Source organism: Megalopta genalis, chromosome 3, assembly GCF_051020955.1.
Source record: "Megalopta genalis isolate 19385.01 chromosome 3, iyMegGena1_principal, whole genome shotgun sequence".
Lineage (NCBI taxonomy): Eukaryota > Metazoa > Arthropoda > Insecta > Hymenoptera > Halictidae > Megalopta > Megalopta genalis.
Window position 1 is genome coordinate 11,866,264 of NC_135015.1, and position 26,884 is coordinate 11,893,147.

General features: G+C 37.9%; 6 protein-coding genes across 9 annotated transcripts; 2 read left to right on the plus strand and 4 right to left on the minus strand.

The window, feature by feature from the left end:
* Nucleotides 1-139: 139 nt before the first annotated feature.
* On the minus strand, nucleotides 140-1,523 carry Pop4 (ribonuclease P/MRP subunit POP4). The gene is made up of 4 exons (XM_033486011.2): nucleotides 1,347-1,523; nucleotides 1,124-1,263; nucleotides 499-889; nucleotides 140-418 (listed from the first exon to the last, which is right to left on the minus strand). Exons 1-4 carry the CDS (start codon nucleotides 1,360-1,362, stop codon nucleotides 282-284), a joined length of 684 nt encoding a protein of 227 aa, XP_033341902.2. The 5' UTR covers nucleotides 1,363-1,523; the 3' UTR covers nucleotides 140-281.
* Nucleotides 1,524-2,042: 519 nt separating this feature from the next.
* Nucleotides 2,043-5,301, plus strand: deltaCOP (coatomer subunit delta). The gene is made up of 8 exons (XM_033485933.2): nucleotides 2,043-2,195; nucleotides 2,378-2,417; nucleotides 3,036-3,259; nucleotides 3,339-3,730; nucleotides 3,805-3,972; nucleotides 4,049-4,362; nucleotides 4,455-4,771; nucleotides 4,843-5,301. The coding sequence occupies exons 1-8, from the start codon at nucleotides 2,193-2,195 to the stop codon at nucleotides 4,930-4,932; spliced, it is 1,548 nt and encodes a 515-aa protein (XP_033341824.1). The 5' UTR covers nucleotides 2,043-2,192; the 3' UTR covers nucleotides 4,933-5,301.
* Nucleotides 5,302-5,955: 654 nt separating this feature from the next.
* Nucleotides 5,956-17,662, minus strand: wtrw (ankyrin repeat domain 61 water witch). Its single transcript, XM_076519470.1, has 7 exons — nucleotides 17,343-17,662; nucleotides 12,752-16,278; nucleotides 6,894-7,229; nucleotides 6,698-6,830; nucleotides 6,403-6,623; nucleotides 6,194-6,341; nucleotides 5,956-6,108 (listed from the first exon to the last, which is right to left on the minus strand). The coding sequence occupies exons 2-7, from the start codon at nucleotides 15,713-15,715 to the stop codon at nucleotides 6,053-6,055; spliced, it is 3,858 nt and encodes a 1,285-aa protein (XP_076375585.1). The 5' UTR covers nucleotides 15,716-16,278; nucleotides 17,343-17,662; the 3' UTR covers nucleotides 5,956-6,052.
* ArgRS-m (arginyl-tRNA synthetase, mitochondrial) lies at nucleotides 7,382-10,278 on the plus strand. The gene is made up of 5 exons (XM_033486284.2): nucleotides 7,382-7,970; nucleotides 8,253-9,411; nucleotides 9,542-9,669; nucleotides 9,743-9,966; nucleotides 10,061-10,278. The coding sequence occupies exons 1-5, from the start codon at nucleotides 7,935-7,937 to the stop codon at nucleotides 10,209-10,211; spliced, it is 1,698 nt and encodes a 565-aa protein (XP_033342175.2). The 5' UTR covers nucleotides 7,382-7,934; the 3' UTR covers nucleotides 10,212-10,278.
* On the minus strand, nucleotides 11,197-17,854 carry LOC143259144 (small ribosomal subunit protein uS9m). Of its 4 annotated transcripts, none has more exons than XM_076520090.1 (3): nucleotides 17,693-17,854; nucleotides 11,913-12,075; nucleotides 11,197-11,353 (listed from the first exon to the last, which is right to left on the minus strand). In XM_076520090.1, the coding sequence occupies exons 2-3, from the start codon at nucleotides 12,046-12,048 to the stop codon at nucleotides 11,262-11,264; spliced, it is 228 nt and encodes a 75-aa protein (XP_076376205.1). In that variant the 5' UTR covers nucleotides 12,049-12,075; nucleotides 17,693-17,854; the 3' UTR covers nucleotides 11,197-11,261. The 4 variants fall into 4 exon arrangements, with proteins under 4 accessions (XP_076376205.1, XP_076376202.1, XP_076376203.1 ...); XM_076520087.1 differs by lacking the exon at nucleotides 17,693-17,854 and adding an exon at nucleotides 12,734-12,873; XM_076520088.1 differs by lacking the exon at nucleotides 17,693-17,854 and adding an exon at nucleotides 12,478-12,727.
* A 3,494-nt stretch (nucleotides 17,855-21,348) lies between these two features.
* Nucleotides 21,349-26,862, minus strand: LOC117229631 (water witch). Its single transcript, XM_033486218.2, has 2 exons — nucleotides 26,723-26,862; nucleotides 21,349-25,093 (listed from the first exon to the last, which is right to left on the minus strand). The coding sequence occupies exon 2, from the start codon at nucleotides 25,053-25,055 to the stop codon at nucleotides 22,155-22,157; it is 2,901 nt and encodes a 966-aa protein (XP_033342109.2). The 5' UTR covers nucleotides 25,056-25,093; nucleotides 26,723-26,862; the 3' UTR covers nucleotides 21,349-22,154.
* Nucleotides 26,863-26,884: the final 22 nt, after the last annotated feature.

Below are 26,884 nucleotides of genomic sequence, written 5' to 3' on the forward strand. Positions count from 1 at the left end.
ATTTAGTATATATGTAATCTTTCTACATTTTTAGTGAATGAAATGATAATGATTTTAGTAAGTTCTCAAGTAAAAAATTTACATCTTAAGATAGAGGATATTACATTACTATAAATATAATAAACGTAAACTGCAAGTATACCTTTTCATAAAATGCATATTTATTAATTTATAAATATTAAATGAAGGTGAGTTTATTCTTTTGTATTTTTTTAAATTGTAATAATTTAAAAAATGATATAAATAATATACATTCATATAGAATACATTTAATTTGTACATTACAGTTCATATACACGTCCACCTTTCAATTTTTTTATTGTTCTCTCTATGGGTTTTACAGAAAGATCTTTACCGAATAATTCTAACTTTACATTTTTTATATGAATATTCAAACGAACAACATCCTTTGGTATTGCTGAAATGTATGTAAATTTGAACATATAATATAATATAATATAATATAATACACATTAAATAGAGTATTTTGATACGTACTTCGAATAACATTGTCTTTGCCACAAATTCTAAAAGTGTTTTTAGTATCTTGAATAACTATACCACTCAACCCAATTAAACTGGGGCATTTTGAGCCTACAACTGATATTTTGGAACCATGGAAATCAGCTTTCATTAATTGCTGATTAATGTTTTCCCAATTTGGATCAGTTGGACTTACTGGTACATTAATGAAAAACTTGCTACCTAACATTTGTTGCATATAATTTAACCATAATTGATTCAGTGGTAATAAATCATTATATTTCATATCATTTTTACAACCAATTTTACGTAGTCCAAGTTGCATTCGTTTTCTGCTTGTTAATAGCTTTCCTTTACATCTTTTATTTTTGTTCCATTTATTTTTATGTTTAGTGAGAATAAAAGACTGAAACATAATAACATGTATGTATAATATTATTTTTTATATTTTACATAAGCAAACATTTATTAATATTCGTATGAAAATAACATTTTATTAATTAAATTTAAGCATTTCATTAAAGGATTTTATAACTTCACAGAGAATAAGATATAAATTCTTAAATAATCATGTAACATAAATTAATTCTATTAATCTAAAAAGGTAATAACAGTGTAGTAGAATTATATTTAACTATACCTTTCTTAATCCGTCTGCTATAGAATTAGTATCAGTGGATGGTAATGTATTTTGTAAAAAATTTGCTATATATTGTTCACTATTTTCACAAGTGCTGATTTGTTTTGTTATACTTTTTGGCAATGTTAAACACACACCATCTACAAATAGTAATAAATATTATTTACATTATAAATAATGATGTTCTCAGTGGCTGTTGGTATAATATTTTATAAATACATACAATTCAATCCTGACATCGTCACAGAAAATGTATTTTGAAAATTAGAATTCAAAATTGAACATTTGCAGAAGTACTGTTTTTATTAGGTTAATCGAGTTTCCAAAACATTCGAGGATACTGTGTGTGTTAGTACAATATATGTATATGTATATTGCATGCAAGAAGCGGTCACATCATTGGAAGACAGGACATCATAGCAAAATGTATAACAAGGTATTCCAAGTTATGTTACTTTCAGGAAATGAGGGGGGGGGGGGGTCCTGAGGTCATTTAATGTATGAACTTAACTTCTTCCTTAACGAAAATGCAATCTACGATTTTGTTTACGAGTTATTAACGAAAAATACTGACTAATGAGAGGTGAGCTCGGCTGGCATAAGGCAGCTGAGTAGCCAATGAGCGCAACTGAGCTTCAGCCGTCCATTGGCTCGGCCATTTTGCGCCAGCCGAACTCGCTTCTCATTGATCAGTGTTTTTCGTTAATAACTCGTATACAAAGTCGGGGATTGCATTTTCGCTAAAGAAAAAGTTACTTCAAACTTCAAGTGACCTCAAGAACACCTCATTTTCCGGAAGTAACATAATTTTGGAACACCCTATATACATTTTGTTATGATGCATGCATATTCACCCAAAAATTTAAAAATAATGTCTGTTGTACACTTTCTAAACTATATTGTATCTACTTTGTGGCATTATGTTTTTCGTCATGCCACACGTCAGCACAGTGCGCCCTCTGCTCGTGGACTCGTATTTGTATATATGATGTGGATGGAGGATTGACTTATATAAAAATTATATTAGGTTAATCGTGCAACTTGTAACGTATCAAAATAATTCATCAAAATGGTAAGCACTTATCTATCATTAAATTGAGGTCATTGTCATTTTACGCGAACATTGAAATCTTTCTTCGGCGAGATCGTGTCTGTGCACTTGCCACAGATGTCAATCACCCGCTCATGACTCTTACGCGTATGAATAAGAAATTAAAATCCTACATACGATGAAATAATTCGTTATTGTTTTAGGTACTTATCGCCGCAGCGGTCTGCACTAAAGCAGGCAAAAGTAAGTAATACCTTTCTTTTGTGTGTAATCACAACAGTCCATGTATATCTGTTTCACGTTTCATATTTCTTCACATTCATATGATCATATTTCTAATTATCAAATAATTATAGACTTATATGCCACTTAACCCATATGAAGGTAATAGAAATAGATGCGTTTGTAACTCTCGTTTTGTAATACATGCCCAAAATTTCATAAAAGAAGTCTGTTGAATTAGTTGATAATATAATAAATTAATTAAGATATTTCCGTAATCTGCTTATTAGTACAAGCGCTATAGAATTGAATTAGTTCAAGACCAATAGATATGTCATATTTCAAAGAACAACTATTTATGAATTCTTTCTTTTTAAATAGCGTAAAGCATATTTATTAATTTAATGCTATTAGGTCATTCAGGAAGTTCTGCGGTTTTCATAGGAATATATAGGTTCAAGGATATAATCTTTAAATAATGCAAAAATCTACTGGAGGAGTTGGGGAGATGTAAGAAACCATGGAACTGTTTGAGCCTACATGACCTAATACATTTCTATAGTATTAATATAGGGCAGAATTTATATTTCTATATATGTCACTGATTTAAATGCTAATATAAATGTAACAAAATTTCAGCCATTATTTCTCGTCAGTTTGTTGAAATGACAAAAGCCAGGATAGAAGGTTTACTTGCTGCATTTCCAAAGTTAATGAGTTCTGGTAAACAGCATACATTTGTAGAAACAGAATCTGTAAGATATGTTTATCAACCACTGGAAAAAGTATACATGTTATTAATTACAACAAAAGCTAGCAATATATTAGAAGATTTAGAAACATTGAGACTTTTTGCAAGAGTTGTATGTATATTTTTAAATATAAAATTAATAATTATTTGTCATTTATTTACATATATTAGACATTTAATTAAATTTATAGATTCCAGAATACTGTAATTCAATAGATGAGCTGGAAATAGCTGAGAATGCATTCAATTTGATATTTGCATTTGATGAGATTGTTGCTCTTGGTTATAGAGAAAATGTGAATTTAGCACAGATTAGAACATTTGTAGAAATGGATTCGCATGAAGAAAAAATATATCAAGCAGTAAGAATGACTCAGGAAAGAGAAGCTAGAAATAAAATGCGTGAGAAAGCAAAGGAATTACAGAGGCAAAGAATGGAAGCAAATAAAAAGAGCGGTGTTAAGAATCCTGGCTTTGGTAATTCATTTGGAAGTAGTAGCAATTTCACACCGACTCCTAGTGTAGTGGGAGATACTGCTAACTTTGTACCGGAACCAGTTAGACCTGCATATACACCATCACAGTAAGAAAGGTTATAGTACATTCATAATAATATTCAATAATCTTGTTTTAAAATCATTTTCATTATTCTCAAAGGAAACCAGCTAATGCCGGGCCAGGTGCTATGAAATTGGGAGGAAAGTCTCGTGACGTTGATACTTTCGTTGACCAATTGAAAGAAGAAGGAGAAAATGTTGTGACTACACCTTTATCAACATCAGATGCAAAACCATCAATTGCCCCACAGACAATTCATACAGAACTGTAAAAAATTGCTTGATGTATTTTCAATATTCTGTAATGGTTTGATATATTATGTAAATGTTTTTCTCATTTTAAGAGTTCATCTACGTCAAGAAGAACGACTCAATGTACGAATTGGTAGAGATGGTGGGTTGCAACACTTTGAGCTGCATGGATTGGTCACACTACATATTTCAGATGAGAAATGGGGACGAATTCGTGTACAATTAGAAAATAGCGATTCAAGAGGAATTCAATTACAAACACATCCCAACGTAGACAAGGAACTATTCAGATCGCGTAGCCAAATAGGTCTAAAGATTCCTGCAAAACCATTCCCATTGAATACTGATGTTGGAGTACTGAAGTGGCGTTTACAAGCTCAGGACGAAACAGCGTTACCTATTTCAAGTAAAAATAATTCGATTAAACAAACTGTAACCATATAAATGAATTTCTTTCTACCTGTTTACTTAATCTTATATTATAACATTGTATTACAGTAAACTGTTGGCCTTCTGAAAATGGGGAGGGTGGATGCGACGTCAATATAGAGTACGAATTAGAACAAGTTAATCTTGAACTAAATAATGTACAAATAAACATTCCTCTGCCCATTGGCTGCAATCCCATAGTAAGCGAATGTGATGGGCAATACACACACGAAGCTCGACGAAATACCCTTGTGTGGTCTCTACCAATAGTAGATGCATCTGCAAAATCTGGTTCAATGGAGTTCTCAGCACCTTCTTCTACTCCATCCGATTTTTTCCCCCTTAACATTTCATTTTCGTCGAAGACATCGTACGTCAACATCAAGGTACAACATATTTTACATATTTTTATTATATTTGGATTTTAGAGGATTGATACAATTTGTATCTTTTTTAGGTGACAGAAGTTTTGCTTGTTGAAGATGAAAGTCCTGTAAAACACTCAGTAGAAACAGTTTTCTTTACTGACAACTATGTAGTGGTATAAATACACGGAGAACAAGTTAGCTATTTGTGTTAAATGTGTACAAGATTACCAAGCTAATCGCTGGCCATCGACACTTCAATAATAAATATTTTTTGCTTAATTATCATCGCAATAACAATTTTGTTGCATCGATTTCAAGCACTGTTTTCGTCAATGATGGGGTATACTAAAAGAATACTAAACATTTATAAATACTAGATACCCTATAAAAAAAGAAGTTCCATTTAATACTTGGCTAATGTCAAACCATTAAAGAAAACTGTACATAAATATTTTATAATTGGTAATGAGGAAACGTTGAAAGTCTTTTCACATTTTACAAGTTAATTGTATTGCCTATAAATAAAATTTCAGTTGTAGTAGTTTAAATTTTTAATTCAAGAAATTGTTTTCTTATACATTTTAAAAACCGTTATGATACTTTATCATAAAATAGAAAATTAAATATTAGTGTATGAAAAAGTATAGCAATATTTTTTTGTAAGGTATATACATAAAAAGAATATATATATAACTATAAAGCCATAATAACAGCAGAAAATAATAAATAATCATGTTTTAACAAATAAAAAATTTATTAAAGCATATAATTGCATTGAACCTTTTTAGTTACTTCATAATAGTATTATTAATAGCATTTAATGTTTTCATATTATTCAATTTTAAAACTGAAACATATTTATTGCTATATTCGTTTTATGTAAACATTGATAAGAAATGTAATTATATATGCTATACAATATAGAAATAAAGAAATACATTTCCGATACAATACATTTACTTTACATGGCCGACTGCTTCTTCTTGAAACCAATGTTAATATAAGACATAAATGCTTGTGTATATGTATACAAAATATTAATCGACAGTTTTTAAAAAGGTTTGTGGAACCTTCATTGTTATCTGCATTTACCACGTATTAACAATTAACGAACGTTGCTTCACAAAAATGGAAAGTATATTTCGTTTGCTAATTAGTACTCGGTCCTTAAGAGATATGTACTATAAATAATTATACAGAAATGAAAATAATATACGTTTATTAAAATGTTAAGATATAAATATTAATTCTCTATTTGTGTAACTCTTTGAGTCTATAAAAGCATATAATTGTACTTTGTTATAAGGGGTCATTAACCACTTGTTGTAATAGATAATTCTCAATAACTGCTTTAGCTGAAACAATGAATAATGATTTTTTAAATTAACGATCGTTATAATACATCATTCAAAGTATTTTTTTTACATATATGTTATTTACCAGTCAATGAATTGTTTAATACTGCTGCATGATAAGCACTTATGTTATGTATATTACGTTTTGTAACATCAGCTCCCCGTGACAATAATTCATAACACACATGTGAATGGTTACCATGTGCTCCATACATCAGTGGAGTATTTCCTTCCTAAATAAAATTCACTATTATTTTGGAATTCTTAATCAGTTAATAGTATAATAATTTGTACCTCATCGCTTGCATTTGAATCTGCCTCATGGTTTAATAATAATTTTACAAGATCATGATGTCCATAAGCAGCTGCCAAATGCAAAGGTGTTTCTCCATTAACACCACGATAGTTTTTATTAGCACCAGCTTTAAGCAGCTGTCTTGCACTCCCTAATTGTCCATATCCAGCAGCCCACATAAGACCAGTTAATCCTTTTTCATCAGGTAAATCCACGGTATCTTCATATAATTCGTTTATGAATTAATATATTATCTGAATACAAACAATATATAATTCTTTTAAGTTACCATACTTGGATGTATTTGTTCAGGAGTCAGTTCTCCTTGCCCAGCCAATGTGTGAAATGTAATATCACTATTACTATAAAGTTGAGGTATTTCTGTCTGTGTATTACCTCTTTGCAAATTTGTGAGTAAAGTAGGTGGCTGAAAAATATTTTTGAGTAAATATACATCTTAATACATCTCAAGTACAATATAAGTAGTTACTTTGTAAGGTTGAAAAGCGCTTGTCCTTGTAGCATCTTGCCATGCCCCTGGTGCCCAATGCCATTTATTTTCTATGGGTTCTGATTTACATCCAATATTTACATTTTCTGGCTTACAAATTAATGGCCTTGGTCTGATACCAATTGCTGACTCTGCTCCATCATGTGTATTACCTTTACTTTCGATAGCAATAGTAGTAGTGGTAGATGTATTTGTACTAACTGCTATTGTTACTGTTGTAATATTATTGTTGCTCAACTCTTGATCTGACTCTTCTAGTTTTTCTTCTTTCATGATTAATTCTGAATGGATTTGATTCTCCATATCGTTACTAATTTGTTAATGAACAATGATTATTACAATGTATATGAACACAACTGAAAAGGCATAATAAATTCTATGTGATAAAGAATAATCTCTTGCAAATGTTTAATTTTCATCTTTCAATTTGTTTATATACTGGCCGGTATACAAAAAAAGAACATGCTTACCTATAAAATATTTTAATACTTTAACCTAAAGAGTATAATATGTTGTGTTTTGTTTAATTCCTTCCATGTGACCGTGTTTAAGAACAATTCTATCACCTTTCCGATTTTATATGGGTTACATTAAATTTTCTGCATAACGATTACATGTTTATTGTTGTAATTGATGTATATACACACACACACATAAACATTTTTCTAAATCTGTTCATACACTGTAAAATGAAGTTGCTTAATACATCTTCAGTATTTTCAATTTAAAACATAATCATATAAATTTAAATTTAATTACATGACGTACGATTATGACTACAAGATATTTATTAAATTTAATTTATATATTTTCATTAAATATGAATAACAATTTCTTGTGTGGTACATTATGTAGAAAGTGTCACGAGCGTGATGAGGCTATGAGAGCGTAATCTTTTGTGAAAACAAAATTGTAATAAATGGATTTTTTAAAAGATATCCTTTAACATTAATAGTAATCTCTTAAACAGTTAATGTGACTGATAAACACTTACAGTTAACATAATTGTATCGCTTCAATATGAGTAATAATTTGAGATCTGCAATATTGAATAAGGTACTACATCATTATTTTACTTTGACTTGAAAAATATAATTTTACACATTTAAAATTATTAAATGCAAGACAAGTTTCCATTAATTTTATGTAGGTTATGTTAAATTTTTTTGTTATTTACCGGTCACTTCAAAAGCTGATTAAAAGCATATTAATTATATGTCATCATGTTGCAATACATTCTGTTTAAAAGTTATTTTATAATTTTATGTAAAGTATACAAAATTTGTGGAATAAGTACGATTGTATGCTATGGAAACTTATTTCTGTCTTTCTTTCTAGGTTATGAAATCGTTACATAGTGTAAACAATGAACATCGACATAAGATTTCGACGGCGCTTTATGTAAATCTCAATCAAACAAATGACACGTATTATTTTGCATTTCCATTGAAATCAATCTACTATAATGCAATGGATGATATACAAAACATTACAAGAAATGATTTTGAAAATACTATTGATCATATTACAGTAGAAAATAATATTGCTTATTTTGCTATACCAAGAAATCAGTATATAAAAACGATTATAGAAAATAATCTTTCTGGTCCATCACCACCAGTCATTCCCGAGAATAGTAAAAATATTATAGTAGAATTTAGTTCTCCGAATATTGCTAAACCTTTTCATTTAGGACATTTACGTTCTACAATTACAGGGAATTACATTGCTAATGTAAACAACTTCTTACAAAATAGAGTTAAGAGATTAAATTATTTGGGAGACTGGGGAACACAATTTGGTTTTATTCAACTAGGAATTGAACTAGGAAATATTGATAGTAATGAAATTAATGCAAATCCTATTAAGTCTTTGTATAAGGCATATGTATTAGCTCATGAATTAGCTGAGACAGATCCAACAATGAATGACCGTGCTAAAGAAATATTTAGGAAATTGGAATTTGGAAATAGTACTACTTACAAAGAATGGCAAACATTTAAAGATTACACTGTACAGGAATTGGAGAAAACATATAAGAGATTAGGTATATCATTTGATGAGTACCATTGGGAATCTATGTATACTGCATCAAATACAAAGAAGATTATTAGCTTAATGGAAGAAATGAAATTATTAATGCTAGATAAAGAAAATAGAAAAGTGATAAGTGTAACTGCAGATAGAAATATACCACTTATTAAAAGTGATGGATCTACTTTGTACATAACTCGAGATATTGCTGCTGCAATTGATAGATTTGAAAAAAATAATTTTGATGCCATGTATTATGTAGTAGATAATGCTCAGACTGATCACTTTTTAAATTTAATGCAAATTTTAAATCAAATGAAATTACCTTGGGCAAATAGATTAAAACATATCAAGTTTGGAAGAGTTCGTGGGATGAGTACAAGAAAAGGAACTGCAGTATTTTTGGAAGATATATTAAACGAAGCACAGGAAATTATGAGAGAAAGACAAATGATAAAAACTAGTAAATATGTTTCGTTTCTATATTTGTAATACTATTCATGTAAAAGTTTCTTTTAAAATTTAAATAATTCAGCTCAATGTAGATAAGTCAAATTAAATGTAACATAAAATGAGTAATCATTTTCTTTCAGCAACTAAAGTTTCTTTAGATGAAATGGATAAGGTTTCTGATATTTTGGGTATCTCTGGTATACTCGTTTATAATTTGATGCAAAGAAGAATGAAAGACTATGAGTACAATTGGAATTTAATGTTTCAAGTAAATCATTTTGGTAACTCATTATTTTTATTAGTTATATGTTTTATATCTACATAATATAAATTATTATTAGATGAAAGGTGATTCTGGAATAAAATTACAATACGTACATTGCCGCTTAACTAGTTTGGAACGCTACTCTGGTGCCACTTTAACGACAGAATGTGATCCAAGTCTTTTAAAGGAACCAGAAGTTGATGACTTAATTATATTGATCAGTAGATTTGATGAAATCATACTTCAATCTTACGAACAATTCGAGCCATGTGTACTAGTGGTATATCTTATGCAGTTAAGGTCAGTATCACTACAGTCAATGAAAAATAATAATTTTGTATATATCAAACAATTCAAGATAGTTCCTCATATCACAACATTTCTTTTAAAATAGTAATACAATTAATAAAGCATTAAAAAAGTTGAGAATGAAAGGTGAACCATCAGACGTAGCAAATCAAAGATTACTGTTATTTCATACATCACGACTGATTCTCGCCGAAGGTATGAAATTACTTGGTTTAACACCATTAGAGAAAATGTAAATGAAGTATTCTGTACAATGTAGATTATTTGTTATATTGAAAAATATATATAAAAATTTATAAAGGATTATCATGTTTTATATTTACAGCATCTTTTTCGATATTTATTGGTATTATTCGAAAGAGGAAAGTTCAATGCAGTATGCGAATGTCAGGCTATCATTGACAAAAATCATCTAATGACATAAAACTACTTGGATTTTATTGCTTCGGTACCATGAATTTTTACCTTACTTTCTAAGATTTATATTACTAAATATCTGCATAATTCTCATGAAATCTGACATTCCTGCGCTGCATTGAACCTTCTTATTTTGAATGATACCAATAAACATCGAAAAAGATGCTGATTTAAAGTAGTAAGTGTCACCCCATGAACCTATGTTTTCATCTTATTTTGTTGGTAACTGTGTCCTCTACCGTTACCTCCACACTAGGGAACCTGCCACCTGTCTCAGAATTGTCTCTGTATCATCTGTAGACAATTTTGACGAATGGTTTGAGCGTTTTTCCACAGCAGGAATTGGCGCTATAGGGAAGTTTGAAAATTGCAGTAAATTCGTACCGGATTTTACATTGCCTCTTATGGGAAAAGTGGCACGAATTATTTGTTCCGATATTTGGTATTGAAACATGAAATCGAAAATGTTATTACAAGTACGTTGCTGGAGATCCTTGTTGGATTAATAAAAATGAGGATCATTCGATTTTCAGGAAATGGGTGTGGACATTTCTGTACTTTTAGAATATTTTTGAGCCGTCAAATTTCCCCGAAAAAGGTAGATTCAGAACAAGTAGAATTCCGATTATCCATATGCTTGAAAGCGAAACAATGTCGAATAATGATCATCGATAATCATCCGGATAATCGAAACTCTGCTGTATTTAATACAATTTTAACTGATTGATTTATTGATTAGCTATACTTCGTCGTTCAACAAACGAAATTATCTCAATGTTGGTTATCGAAACAAATAAAAGATACTTTACAAGAATTAACAGAAATCTATTCGTATAATTTTCAATGTACAGAAAAATGAAAGAACAATATTAACGTTTCTTCCACGTGAATTTTCTTCGAGCTCCTTCCTGTCCAAACTTCTTTCTTTCACGTCTTCGAACATCCTTTGTCAGAAGGCCAGCTATATAAGCACATAAAACACGTTTTAGAACACATTTTCCATTAATCTTAAGAATATTTTCTAATTAAAGGATCTTATTAGAATAATTCTTATTTTCATAACAACGAAAATTTTGTTTAAATATACTTATTAACTGCATAACTGATTCTGGAAATCTTTCTGGTTCGAAAGTATTTTCGCAATATTTTTCTTAACAATTTACAAATTAATGAATTCATATTGTGCACATGCAGTAAAAAACGTTCTAAAATTTTTGAAACGTAATAACATAATGTATACATTTTTCATGTAGTTGAAATAACTAAAGCGTTACCAAATGAATTTAATGACCGTTCTCAATGCCACTTTGTGAATTGCACCTAGAAATTAATGCTTTAATAAAGAGCGCGCAGTAATAACTCCATGCGGGTTTCTTTGTGTATTATATATATATATATATATATATATAAATTTCAAAATTTATTACCGAAAGCTTGCTTTCTTCCCTTTCTAAATTAGTGGTTTGATTTGATCTAAATTATAAGTAAATCTGTAATGAAAAAATTTATATTTTTCTTACCAATTCTCATTTTTTCTATCATCTCAGCATCGACAAAGTTTCGAAGCCCATGTGCAATTCCCCAACGAACAGCACCGGATTGTGCAGAAGGGCCGCCACCAGAAACGGTTGCTTCAATATCAACTTTGCCGCCCATATCCGTAAATACTAATGGGAATACAATCTGCAAACAAAATCAAATCACGTTAATTACACGGCAAGAGAGTGCTCGACTCTTATTCAGAAATGAATAAATTTGATTATCCACGAGAGAATCGAGAGTACATGAATCCGAACCGAATTCGAATGTTATATACAGTTTTAATAAAAAGGATAATATTAATTTAATTACCTAAATAATTTAGAATTTCTTACAGTGAATCGGGTCCATTGATAATTTTGATAAAACTATTCGAATAATTGTTGTATTGCGTCAATTTAGCCACTATACAACCATCGAGAAGGACTTTATGAAAAGAACAACGGTTTAGGAATCTTCCGATACTAATTATTAAATTAAGTGGTTCGTTATAAATATCTATCTGAAATGTCATAAATATTATTTATAAAATGTACAACTACTAACATCATTATTTCGTTACATAACAATTACAAAGCATTGTTAAATTTGTATAGTAGGTGTCCCTTTTTGTTTTCACTTTCACCTCCACTGTTCGTTTTCCCCTTATCGATCGTTCTCAAAATACTTCGTTTTCAAGACATCCTCACAGAAGGTTCATTGATCGAGCCGTTTTTTTTTGTTGCAATTATCATTTAATTTCAGCACGAATCCGAAATTGATATACGGGGCCGAAGTATTTGCGTATGTTCAATGTCAGTACCTAAGGGGGGACGTGTCAGTTTCGTTTTTCCTTGGTCAGATTCTTCACAACATTTTCCAACGTTTTGTTAGTGTCCAAAAGCTGCTCCTTCAACGACTTGATGGTTTCCTCGTAGGACTGCAGCTTGTTGGCCAGGTTCTCGACGACCAGCTGCAAATTCGAGTCCGAATATTCCTCGCTTTGCTGTCTCATCCACATCACGTGGTCGCTGAGACTGATACTGTCATCGTTCATGAACGGTATATTCTTCTGAGCGATTTCGTACGCCGCCTTTAGGATGTCCTTCGGCAGCCTCTTCTCCAAAGGGTTCAGCGGTTTCACCACTAGAACTCTCTTCCTGTTCTCCACGTTGATCTTGTGGTCGGACATCCACTTGCGAAAAGCGTACGGTATGGAACTGTTGTGAAGGACCATCTCCGTGAAGAGGATCAGTTTGGTCTGTCGCACCAGTTTCGTGAGGCCGGCATGGTTCCTCAGCCCTTGAATGTCGTGGACGGCGATGCCGACCAGCAGGTTCATCAGGATTACGGTAACAAACACGATGAACAAAGTGAACAGGATCTGCGAGCAAACCGAGAGAGGATGGTAAATCACGAACGGTCCCTCGGTCTCCTGGTCGATCTGCGTGATCAGACCCTCGAAGTCCAGCTCGCCGGCCATCATGGCCAGCACTTTGATCAGTCCGGTGAACGGGTTGCCGAACGATGGTTCCCCGACGAAGATCACGCAGAAACTAACGGTGAAGCCTATTAGCAGCCCGGAGTAGGCCAGCAACAGTTTCGCGAACTCGAACTGTATGTGGGTGAACATGGCCACGTAGGTGCCGAAAGCCGGCAACTGGCCGACCATCAGCATCAGGTTGGTCCACGCGCAGAGTATCGCGAACGCTCCGACGTAGTTCTGCCAATCGTAGGTGCGGCCGGTGTACACGAACGAGGTGACGAACACGCTGATGATGACGACACCGTCCAGGACGTTGTCGATGTTCGAGAAGTACTGTTTCGCCGACGTGTATACCATGAAGCCGAATATTTTCCTGGGTATGGAGATACAGGTGAAGATGAACAGAAGGTACCACTGGATCTCGATGGCAGGCCTCCTGAACAGAAAGCCGGACAGCCGTTTGCTGTTGCAGATCTTCGAGCTGCTGGCGTCGTCGTAATTGTAACACTTGTAGGCGAGCGCGGTGAGCACGTAAGTGGTCATGCAGATCACGGTCATGGCGTACAGGAGGATCCTGAGCAGATAAAACTTACGGATCTTCTCCCATTTCAGATGGAGGAAAGCCATCACCAGCGGATGCGACAGCAGGTCTTTCCGGCGTTCTTGCACGAAGGTGTTGATGAAGCTGGTCTCGCATTGGTTGCCGCTGGGGAACAGCAGGTCGAAGTGCAGCCTCATCTCGAACTCCCTGTTGTGGGGCACGGGTCTCCGGAGCGTGATCGACGCGTCGAGCCTCTGCCTGAAGACCTGCAGGGACTCGGGTATCTTCCTGAGTATGATGTTCAGAGCGGACAAGCCCGCGCTGGTGGTCGCGCTGACATCCGCGCCAGCCCAGATCAACACGTCCACGCAATGGGACTGTTCGTTGAGCGCGGCGACATGAAGAGGAGTGAAGCCGGTCCGGTCGGCGGCGTTGACCAGGGCGCCGCGTTTCAGCAGGACGTCGACCAGCTTCGCGGAGGAATGGGTGGTCATCACGGCGAAATGTAGCGGCGTCCTGTGCGCCCTGTCCACAGCGTTGATGTTGGTACCGGGCGAGTCGAGCAGCAGTTCGACGCACTCGATGGACTGGACGAAGCAGGCCACGTGAAGAGGCGTCTCGCCCATATGGTTCTTCTCGACGACGCTGGCTCCGCGGTCCAGCAACAGCTTCACTATCTCGACCGCGCCCGCTCTGATCGCGGAGTGTAACACCGGCTCGACGATCTCCTGATAAAGGCAGGTGGTCGGTTTCGCGCCGTTGTCGAGCAACACGCGCGCAGCGTCCGCTGAGTTCCTGTGAATGGCGAAGTGAAGAGGCGTGTAGTAATTGATCGGATTTCGGCAATTCACGTCGGCGCCCTGTTTTATCAGGTGCTCGATACAGGTGACATTACCGCTGAGGGACGCTGCGAGGACCGCGTTCATGCCGGTGCAGGGCACCGCGTAATCGGGGCACGCGCCGATCTGCTCGAGCTTCGGCAGCAGGTGCGTCATGCCTCTGTAACAGCACCACACGTAGGCGATGTTCTTTATCCGTTCGCCGGCCGGTAACTCTGGCAGCGCGTTGCACTTCTCCAGCTCGAGCAGCAGCTTCATCTCCGCGGTGGTGAGGATCGACCACATTCTCGAGGTCAGGTCATTCCCGTTGATGTGAGCCTGCCGGAACACGTCCAGGTTGTCGTAGAACAACGACTCGTCGACCGGCGGCGGTGTACCGGCGTCGATCTCGATCCGATCGTTCACCGCGTCCGTCCGAGGAGCGTCGTTGAACACGATCTTCTCGGAGTTGCTGTTCTGTCTGTATCTGACGGACCTGAACGTCGGAGCTAGCCGCGTTGACAGAAGATCGTTCGAACGGTCGTTCAAGTTGGACATGGAACAATGCCGGACCTTTCCATCGAGGGCCTGCGGCAGCTTCAAGGTGTGCACGGTCGCTTGTTGCTCGTCGAGCTCCTTCTCCACCCGCAGGTCTTTGTCTTCGTCGAAGTAGAGGCAGGAACGTCGGCTCTTCAGTCTGGTCAACGAATAGTGTCTGGTTCGCTTTTCGTGGCTCGTCAACGATTTTATCATCCTCGTCCGGATCGTTCTGTCAACATCGTCGTCGACCACCTCTGCGTCGTTCTTCTTCGCCGTTGCTCGCCGATAATCGTTCTCGTCGAATGACAGGCGACGATCCCTCAGGCTGGTCAACGAGTAACACCGCGGTATTCCCTCGTTGTTCACCGACGATGTTCTCAGGCTGATTTTGGGCAGATTCTCCGCTATCTTGTCCTCCATTCCTCCCGTTCAGTAGCCCCTTTTCGCCGTGGACGTGGAAGAAACTGCGACGTAACGCAACGCACTCTCCGCTGTCGCGTACCGCAGCCACGGTGGAACGTTCATGCCAATCGTCATACCTCGGCCTCACTCTTTTCTTCGTTTATCACGTCACGTCCCAAAGTCATTTGGATCACTTTAAGAGAATGCTCCCGTCATTACGGTACACGCGACTGCTGGTGTCACTCGTCCGAGTGACTTATATTGGTCGCCTCCGTATGGGATTCATTCTATATATAAGCTGATAGGAAAAGACACGCTTCCATTCGACGGATTGTCCTTCGTCGAATAGAGACCTTGAACTTAAAAACCAACGGAACAGATGTCACAACGCTAGCCGGTGTTCGTTGCGACCGACAAGACTTTCTCTGGCTCGGTCTTCGACGGAGTCTCCTCTGCCCTTTGTTCCCCCGCGGGTCAACGGGATTCTCGATTCCCTTTTTTTTTTTCCTTGAAAGGTCGATACTCCGAACTCACGGTTGTCTTCCAATGCTACCTCAAGTGCCGCGTCTCCTCGTGGCTATCTGCGCAGAAAGTTTCGACATATGGTCTTCGTTCTCCTCTTTACCTTTCCTCGAACACTCTGAACGCATTTGGATAAAGAACGATCTCGAGGATTGAAATCAACGTGGGTTCTCCGAGAAAAAGCTAGCTGTTGCTCAACCGCTTATTTCGTTCACTTCAGTCCGAGCTTCTACAAGTACTATCGGGGCAGCTAATTGTGTAAAATATAAAATCACGTCATACCTAGCAACTAAGTTATGCAAGAACGTCGGTCATTAGTATTGATTGGTTCCGTCATATGCTGAACAAAAATCACTATGATCGAACTACGATTGAACGGAGCTAATTTGCCCGGTGCGGCGCGCGCGTGTTCGCCGTAATCGCTCGAGGAAAGCGAAACGGGGAAGAGGACACGAAGAATTACGAATTCCGCACGACGCGATTCCGGTTCGCCCGCGAAACGAGCCATTTGCATGCGGAGAACTTTTCAACTTTGTATGAGATATGTTGTCGCAATTATGGTAATTATTGTGCGCGAACTGCCGGTGCATAAGCCTTGCGAGCAAAGCGGGACTCGACACGCTGAAACGAACGGCTCTCGTAAATTTTTTAAGAGTGAATCTGTTTCTTCGTATCGCGGAGAGAAAAGTGATAAAAAATTGAGTACAGTCCCGTCGATCGTGCTTCGATCGAAGTGTTTGAAATTGTCAATGCGAGTCGCGTGCGTAAAAAAAAACAAAAAACATTAATATCGTAACTACTCGTTTCTGCACGAACGAAAGGCAATATAAAATTCACGAACAAATAAATTACATGTATATGTGTTCCGAAGCGCGCGTGGCCATGTCCATAAACACGTTCTTATCGAATTTAAATGAATTATTTACGCGTGTCTATGTTTTAGTGTTACTCGAGTTCGCTACTTTACTTTTAGTTAGTTACTTTACTTTAGTGTTACATCGAACAACGTTAGAAATCAACGAACGAAAACCGTAGATTTTTCTGAAGATCTGACATTATTCGACCCCACGATCAACTTCAATTCTCGATAATCGAATACCAAATAACGATTTTGAATTCTTACATAGGGCAGCCGCCATCTTCCATTGTCGCAGCGTCTGTGCCGATTGCTTTTTTGAAGATTATAGTATTCGATTACAGTTTTACTGGAACGATTCACTGTCACATCAACGAAGCTGTACGTTGATTTCACTGGGTGTGCGATTTTCGACGTTTCGTACGTCAAACGAACGTTTGCCGATGATATTTCGAATCACTGATCGATTGGGATCGATGATAAAAGAAATGAAAAATCAAGTCGAGAAGTCGAAACCGCGGAGACACGTAACGACTGGACAAGAGTCCGCGCGGATGTGAGCCTTTAGACAGATCCACCGGACTTAAAGATGTTCCGTAAAATCTAGATACACTCACGGAGCCTGAAACACAGCGTCCTTGTTCAATTCCATCACGGTTGGTAATTGTGCGCTATCATCGTGCAGTCCGTAAGATGTTCATGATTTCAGACGAATTGGAACCGGTTTTTCTCTCTCCAGCAGTTCAGAACCGTTTCACGAATTTCAATGGGCACATCCGAATATGCTGGATCTAAACTAGGTTCTCGCCGCCATCTTGGTCATCGCCGTGCATTGAAATACTTTGCACAATGTGCAAATCGTCGCTGCACACGCGACACCGTTTGTTCTGTTTAAACTCATTCAGTATCAATGAAATCAAACCATTTTTATTTGCATAAGTGTTTAGTAATTACGAAGGTCGAAATAAAAAGGAATCGAACCTTTGAAAATCGTGTAAACTATCCTCGTACTGTGAATGTTTATGCATTTGCAGACAGTTCAAGTACGATAGTAGGCACGATAAAAGATAAAATGTTAAGATAAAGAACAAATAAATTGATAGGGTGTTTTCCAACTGGGAAAATAAATTCGAACTTGCGAAACGCGTTTTAAGCTACGAGTTTGTACTTACAATATTATAATGATTACCATTGTAGTAAGCGAGGGTGGCCTTTGATTACACACACAATGTTAGTAGTTTGCTAAAGTTATTGTTTTAAGTTCGATGGTCCGAACCTGTGCCAAGAAACAAGGCATTGTTAAAACGTTCACGTATTGCGAAGGATTATTTTACGAGCTCTAGGATAATCCTCGAGCATGAGTAAACCAAATTCGTGTTCAGCATTGCGTATCACAAAGCAGAAGTCATATTTTATCTTGCTTCTTGAAGGACATACTTAATACTTATCGAAATGAAGGTGTTAATGGCTCTTTCATTGATCCATTTCAAAAAGATACTTTTCGTCTTGTAAGCTAGTCGATTTTCCAGATTTTCTAGAATCAACTAATAATCGCGTGTTCCATGAGGAATTTTATATGTTTGTTATCTGCGGTTCAAAAATATCGCACACGCATTAAATCTCATTGACTTGCGTTCTGATGAAATTATCATGCCGGTATTCAAATGTCTATTACCCTTGGTAGAACAAATTGGTTGGTAACAGTGTCACACGTGGGATCTACGGATCCAGCGAAACGTAATCGTTTTTCATTACCGATACATTAACTGTTAAGTGTGATCAAATAATTGAAATCATTGGGACAATTTGTAATGATTGACAACCTTTTCTATGCACAGAAGATTTTCATATGCAAATGGCGTGCAACTAGACTAGTCAAGGCGGATCAACGACGTGCACTATCGTTCGAATTATAATTTGCTGCGTCGAGAAATTAGGTTTTTCAACATATTTTGAAATGTAGTTGACAACAACTGAAGTTAGCAAAATCAGTCGACTCATCCTTAACATGACTAGACAAACTAGAGGATGCATTTCTGGAATAGAAATTGTAAATCATTTTGGAAAATTTACATTTTAACAATAGCTCACGGATAGTAGAATGAAAATCGAGTAGATTATTGAAACTACTGTTGATATTTTTGAGTAGACTGTACAACATCGGTGATGCAACCGAGAGGGGGGTGATTTTATATTAAAAAAAAAAAAAAAACAAATCGAAAACAAAGAATAAAATTTTTTCAATTGAGGTTTTGTCGTAGCGAAAATCGATTTTGAATATTCAGCATTTTCGACCATTTTTGCATTAATAAAGTTAGTAACTAAATCACAGGTTTTATTTTCACTTAAATCCACTTTGAATCCATAGACTGAAATGAGTAACGCAGTACATAATATTAGCACTAATTGTATTAGTACTATTTACAAGTAACATGTGATATGTATCGAGATCCATTCATCTAAATCATAGTTACTTGTATGCCTACTCGCTGAATATTCAAAATCGATTTTCTCGATAACGAAGCCTCAAATGAAGAAATTGTATTTCTTTTTTCGAGTAGAATCACATTCTTCTCGGTTGCACCATCGACGTTGGGACACCCCGTATACTGTGGTATTTATCTCATTCACGAATGTATTTCATAATAAACTGTAAATGATACTTTTCGGCAAAACAGCTAAATTCTTGCTTCGGAACTTGTTGACCGAGCTCGAGGCTATATCGACAAGGATAGCTAAAGAAGCACGTGTTTGAATGCTTAATTACCGAAAGATAGACCGAGGTATCGGATTCTGAGAAGTAGTTATCAAGCGTTTTTGTAATTAAAACTTGTTAACGATCATTCAAAGAAAATGTTTCTCGCGAATTGCATCGACGCAATGTTTTTCTCTTATTTCTGTTCAGAATACCATGGAATCATTTTAATTATAAACTCAATAAGTGAAAGTTGAAAGTCTAACCCGTGGTAAGACACGGATTATTTTAGGTCAGTCAGCATCCACAAAAATTTCCACGGGAACAAGTTCGATAAATTTTTTTATATGTCCTATTAATTTTACACACCAGACACAAGTAAATGTCAAACGACCGGTTTCAAATTGTTTATCCTGCAATTATTAACAGTAGATAGATGTATTCGAAAATTATGCAAAATGTAAACATCACTTTTCTGAAACTATTCAAGAATGCAGTTGCGCAATGTTTCCAGAAAATTTGTAGTCGATAACTAATTTGCAGAAAGTATATTTGCGTTCACGGTCTGTTGATCTTTTCACAATGGATGTCGGAAATAAACCGTGAGAACCGTTAAATTCTATACATCCGATTAACGTGTCGATTTAGATTCCGCCTCCGTTCGACATCTCGTTTTTCATTTCGGTAGATACACATCTTGCGAAACGTGTTCAGGGTGACTAATATTTCGTCTCTACGGGTAGAGGCCAACACGATTGGGCAATATTATTCGTAACTGCCACGTAGGTGAAACAAGATCACCATATACTTCCGAAGTAACAAGATTTATTTTCACATAAAACACCGTGGACGACGATGGCGGAATTATTATTATTTTGCACGTGTCGCGTTCGATAACTTGCGAATATCAGAAAAGCAATGGAATTTTATCGCGAAGCTCGTGCAAGGTGAATATTTTTGCGATGAATTAATTTTTATAATTTATTGCAACAATTCTCTCAATTTATTCTTTTTGCACAAGATGAAGTGATCGTTTATTTAACAAAGTATTTGCTTAGAAACATTTTAAAGCACTGAGGAGAGAAATATTCCTATTATATTATTTTATATATCTTTTGTATATATATGAGTCACCTAATGTTACATCCCTAAATTACTCGAAACACTCTTTTATATAAGAAATGCTTTGCGAGTAGCTTAAGGTGTCACAATCAAGAGATTTACGACGTATCGTGAACCAGTCTTAATTACATCTCTAATAATTTTACATAATACTTCTTTCGAAAGCAAATAAATTCCTTTCAGAAGTTACAGAAAAATTTTAAGAGCAAACACGCTATTGTAATACTTTTGTATTGTATACTTTCTAAATAAAAATATCCGAGAATTCTAGAATATAAAAATTTTTCTTTCACATCGTTTAAGACTTTGTGTTGTTTTACTCACCTATTCGCGTATCATTAATTATTCCAAGTATAACTTCCTTAACCATTGCCAATGACGCAATACTATTTATATAAGAAACCGATTTAGATTTGAAATATGCGAACTCGTGTTCGCACAAAAATCGCTCAGCCCTTGTGCAAAATATGTTTTATTTATATCCCTTTGTACAGTCATAAAAAAATAAAATGTATCAGATTCGCAGTTCAATCGTGTCGTATTTACAATCCTCGTTTATTTACGTAATAACAAACGATGTATGTTCCTTGTTCTGTGTCGTTCTATCAACATTCGATTTTTACATGGTCCTTACGATATTCATCTCCTGGACGGAATACGATCTTTTAATACATTATATTAAAATATTTCCCAGCTCTATCGAAGAACATTTGTACATTAACGTAAACATAAATTGCCATCATCGGTGAGAATGGATCCGCGTGTGCTATGCGTAAAGGTCATCTCAGGAATCAATAGGTCGAATGTTAAAACAAAAAACTCGTAATGGCAACTGCGTGAATTATGCAAATTCAAAACGAGCCCGTGATCGAAAAACAGCGTCCTTCTCCATTCATGCACCGCGTGTAGGCACCCAATGTGATTTATAGATACACGCTTCTCCGAATTTCGAAATATGTAATGCAGAATATGCGAAACTCTACACGTTTGTTCAGCAATCTTCCACGACGGTTTCGCGCGTCGATTTTCATACATCATGCATTCTGTGCCTCGTTCGCCGGTGTTCGAAAATTTTGCCGGATGGCAAGAACGTAACGCCGACGGCAACGGTCGATTTACAATAAACAATCACGTCAACGCTCGTAACACAATGTTACAATTTCTTCCGTTCCCGCGGCGCGTATTTTCCAACCCGGGAGCTCCTTAGATCATTCGCACGATACGCGGTCGCTCGCCGAGATTCCGTGAACGTAGGATTGAGTTTAATTAGCCTTATCCTCTTCCTTTTTCGTTCCGTAACGCTCGTCCGTCATCAGTACCAGCAATAGATCCTGAAGAAGCTCCTGATTCTTCTCGCAAATTTTCTTCAGATTCGTCAGCTCTCCCTGGACCACGGTCTCATCGGCGAAGACATATTCCTCGGCCGGTGTCCTCCTGATCGTTGAATAAGGCTCGCTCTTAAGATAAGTGCAGTTGGTGGTACTCTTCCTGCTGCACAAGGTCCCGGGCATGTTCTTCCGTTCCTTGGCGACTTTGTGGGCAGCCGACAGCAGATCGCGCGGCAATCTGGTCTCTCTAGGATTCAGTGGCCTGACGGTAAGCACGGCTCTGAGAGGAGACGGCAGCAGCAGAGCGGTCCATCGCAGGAACTTGGTCAGCCTCTTCGGCATCAGGCCCAGGAAGAGGGCAGTCTCGACGTCGCAAATTAGCTTCGTCTGGCGGACGAGCTTTGCCAGGCCGGCGGTCTTTTGCAGTCCCTTTATGTCGTGCACCGCTATGCCTACCAATAGATTCATCAGAACTATGGTGACGAACAGGAGGAATAGCACGAAGGACAACTGGGCGGAGACCTGAAGCAAGATCCAGGAGGTGCCGCCCACGTCCGTGGACTTCCCGTCCTCCTCCCCGGGGAAGAAGAGGTCCTCGAAGTTTAGCTCGCCGGTCATCATGACGAGGACTTTGATCAGACCGATGTGGGGACTGCTGAAGGACTTGGAGCGCGGGAAGATCACGCAGAAGCTAGCGGTGAAGCCCACCAAGAGGCAAGCGTACGCCAACAATAGCTTGAAGACCTGTGCTTGGACGCTAGTGAACATGGCCACGTAGGCCCCGAAGATAGGCAGTTGGCCTATCATCAGCATCAGGTTGCTCCAGCCACAAAGAACCGCGAACGCTCCCACATGGTTCTGCCAGGGGTAAGTCCGGCCGGTGTAGATGAACGAGGTAGCGAATACGCTCAGAATCACGCACCACTCGACCATGTTCTCGGCCTGGGTGAAGAACTGGCGGACGGAGAGGTAGGTTGGGATGCTGGTAAGCTTGCGGATCGCCTCGAGGATGGTCAACACCATCAGCGCGTACCATTCGACTTCCAGCAGCGCAGGATGCCTGTAGAGGAAGCCGTTAATACCCGTAGCGTTCGCGCAGAGCGGCGGTTGCGTAGCGTCCAATTGGCCGTGAGATTCATTGTAACATTTGTGCGCTAGAGCAGTCATTACCCATCCAGTGAGTATGAGTACGTAGAACAAGTAGAAGATTAGCCTGCCCACGTAATATTTGCGGATCTTTTGCCACTTTAAGTGGAGGAACGCCTGGCAGAGAGGATGCTCTAGAATCTCCTTGTACCCTTCCTTCACGAACGTGCCCAGGTACCTGATCTCGCCCTGATGCTGGTGTATCAGGAGAGGATGGAAATCGAGCCTAAGCTCCACCTCGCCTGTGGCAGATCCGTGCTGATGGAGCGTGATCGATGTGTCCAGCCTCTGCTTGAACACATTCAAAGACGTCGGCGTCTTGCGTAGAATGATCGACAGAGCACTAGTCCCGCCTTTTGTTCTCGCGCTTAGATCGGCTCCGTGTTGGATCAGTATGTCGACGCATTGAGAAAGCTCGTTCAAAGCAGCAACGTGAAGCGGCGTGTAACCATACTTGTCGGTTTTGTTAACATTAGCCTTCCACTTTATAAGAAACTCCGTAACATCGTAGGCTAATAAAGACCTCCCCAGAGCGAGGTGGAGAGGCGTCCTCTCGTCGTTGTCTTCAATGTCGGGATCGCAACCGCCTTTCTTCAACAACACCTCTACGCACTCCAACGATTGGGACCGGGCAGCTATGTGCAAGGCCGTCTGACCTCTGTGGTTCTTGAAATGAACATTCGCACCCCTTTCGATTAGGATTTCGACGTTCTCCACGCAACTGGCCTCCGCGGCGAGATGCAGAGCGGTGTCGCCCTTTCTGGTCATCAGGTCCAGCTGACACCCGGCATCTAGAAGCACCGTTAGGCAGTCTGGGTCCCCCCTGTCTGCCACATGGTGTATAGGCCCGTATCCGTTGCAGTCTAGGCTGTTCAGAGCTGGATTTTGTGGCGCTATTAATCTCAAAACGTTCAAAGCGTTCGTCCTGGCCGCTGCGTGCAATACACTTTCTTCGGAGCATGGCGATTCCTGGCGGATTCCCAGGCGAAGGAGGTACTGAGCTACTTCAAATGCGTCTCCGAACGCAGCGTAATGGAACGGCGTGCGGGTTCGTTCCAAGCTCATGATCGCCCCGTTCGCTAGGAGATATTCCACGCCTTCCAACGAGTTGCTGAACGCGCACAGGTGGAGCGGCGTGAGACCTTGTTCCTGTTCGGTGTAGTTCAAATCAGCTCCAGACATATGAAGATTGACGATAAGATCTAAACGGCCGACGAAGCTGGCGTGCAACAGGAGAGTGTTAATTTCCTGGCGCTTGTACATCTTCACGACTCGTTGGGGATTAGTTAAGTCCAACTTGCCCGCTTCGAGATCGTCTAGGAGATGCAGCCGACCGCCCACGCTTCTCATCTGCTCCGTCAAAAGGTTTCTGATTGTACCTTTGTTGACCTGCAACATGCAATTCATCTCCTCGGTGCAGGAACTCTCGCTGGCACACATCGAATAACAATGTGGCTCCTCGATGGGCGGCGGAGTGCCATACTCTAGAGTATGCTCCTCCGACGACCAGCTCGTTTCCGGCTCGGAGCTGGGCGTGTTCTTCGTCGTCAGCCATCGTGTCAGCAGCAACGACGTCGAGGTCATCCGTTTCGGTGTCGTCGGGACCGACACCGTCACATCCTCCATGTCGATGATCCGCTCTATTTGAACCTTTTTTTTCGGCGGCGGTGACGCCGAATCACTCGCCATCCTCCGCGCTTTGTATTTTACGCGGTTACATCATTGATCTACAAAGATATCGTTATGAGTACTAATTGCGCGTTGCTTTCGTTCACGTGATACAATGTACAATGCTGCATGAACGATCCCTGAACGGAAACTTGGAATCTGATAAATATCAAGTCGAGTCTTCCGCGTATTTCTTCTTGTGTATAACAAAAATTCTTTTTACGAATATCTTGATGAAACGTGTGCTACCAATGCTTTCCAAATGTATTCCGTCATTGTTACAACAATGGTATCAGGAAGAATACATGAATAATTAATAAATGTTTTCAAACATTATTCAGTGATAGATTTTATTAATAATTATCGTAGCGAACCGTGTGAATAATTTTACGCAAAAAACATCACAACGAAGACGAATTCTTTTTTTAGAAAATGTTAAAAATATGTGCAACCGTTAAAAATATTTTTGCAGTGGTATATAAATGTACGAAAAGAATTATAAAATTCTGATATTAATGAACGATAATAGTAGATTCGTTAAATAATTCAAGAGAGGTAAAAAAATCTTCCCCCTAATGATGATTTTTTTTAATCCTAAGGAGTACAGACAATGTTCTTTGATGACGTCTGAGACTGGTCAGAGGTGCATTGCGTGAGGCGCGAATGTCAATTGGAAAATCGAGCACATACACTGATAACTGTGAAGTGTCGCACCGTTACCTTTAAATTGATATTATTTATATACAGTTCGAGTCCTTCAAGAGCGAAGACAAGAACATTCTCGACATTCCGACGCTAATTTAGAGACACGAGAAAGGTACGTAAGATGACGTTTCCGTAAATTCCGCATTTTTTAACGATTACGATAGAGACAACGTAGTCCTGCAACAATTTTAACATTCATATAATTCTCGAATAATAATATATGCCAATATTATTATTGGAATTGGGAATCGAAGAAGAAACTCCTGAATTTTTAATTTTGTTTGCGCGTGAATATTTCGTTGATGACGCAGTTTTCATATATGTGCACGAAATTCGTAGATTTCGAAAGTGGACATGTAGAACATCGCCATAACGAAATAAATTAAAATATTAATCATTTTTAAAAGACTAGTATGTATATTGGGAGCTTCGGGATAACATTCATTAATAAATATAAATTTAACGAGACGCAATACGAACCGAATACTTTACTTGCGTTAAAAAAGAAATTTATATAATCGATTACCATATTTATTATCACACTGTAATTATTCAAGTAAAGAATAGAAACTGAACGGACACTGATTTCTCTATAAAAATTTTCTTCTGTCACAGTAATAACAACAAAAACTCGTTTCTCTATTATAAAAATTTCCAAACAAATTCAAGTGATCTTCGACCACCGACGATGTTTACATTTCCACACTTAACACCGCCAAATAAACACTCTAAACTAGAAACTGCTACTGTTTCTCAAGACCCTGCAATCGCGAGCATAATTCTAGCACCATAAAATTTCTTAAACAAATGACATCGTTATCGCTTGTTTCACTGTTATCGTATTATGGAATTTATAACAGATTCAAGGAATGAGTTAACCGTAGTGTTCTTGGATTAAGAAGAAATCGCGGAAGACGATAATAAATCGTTTCGTGTTGTTGGATGAGAGATTCAAGGATCGATTTTTTGCAGTGGCCAATTACCAAAAGAAAACGTCGACTATAAAACCAATCGAGATGTTTCTCGCGTCCGATGAACTTTATCGATCTGATCGAACTCTCAAAGTGCCGGTGGTCTCATAACAACATCGTATGCCTGTCGTGCTATCGGACGGCTCGATTAATACTGAGCTCGGATCGAGAGCT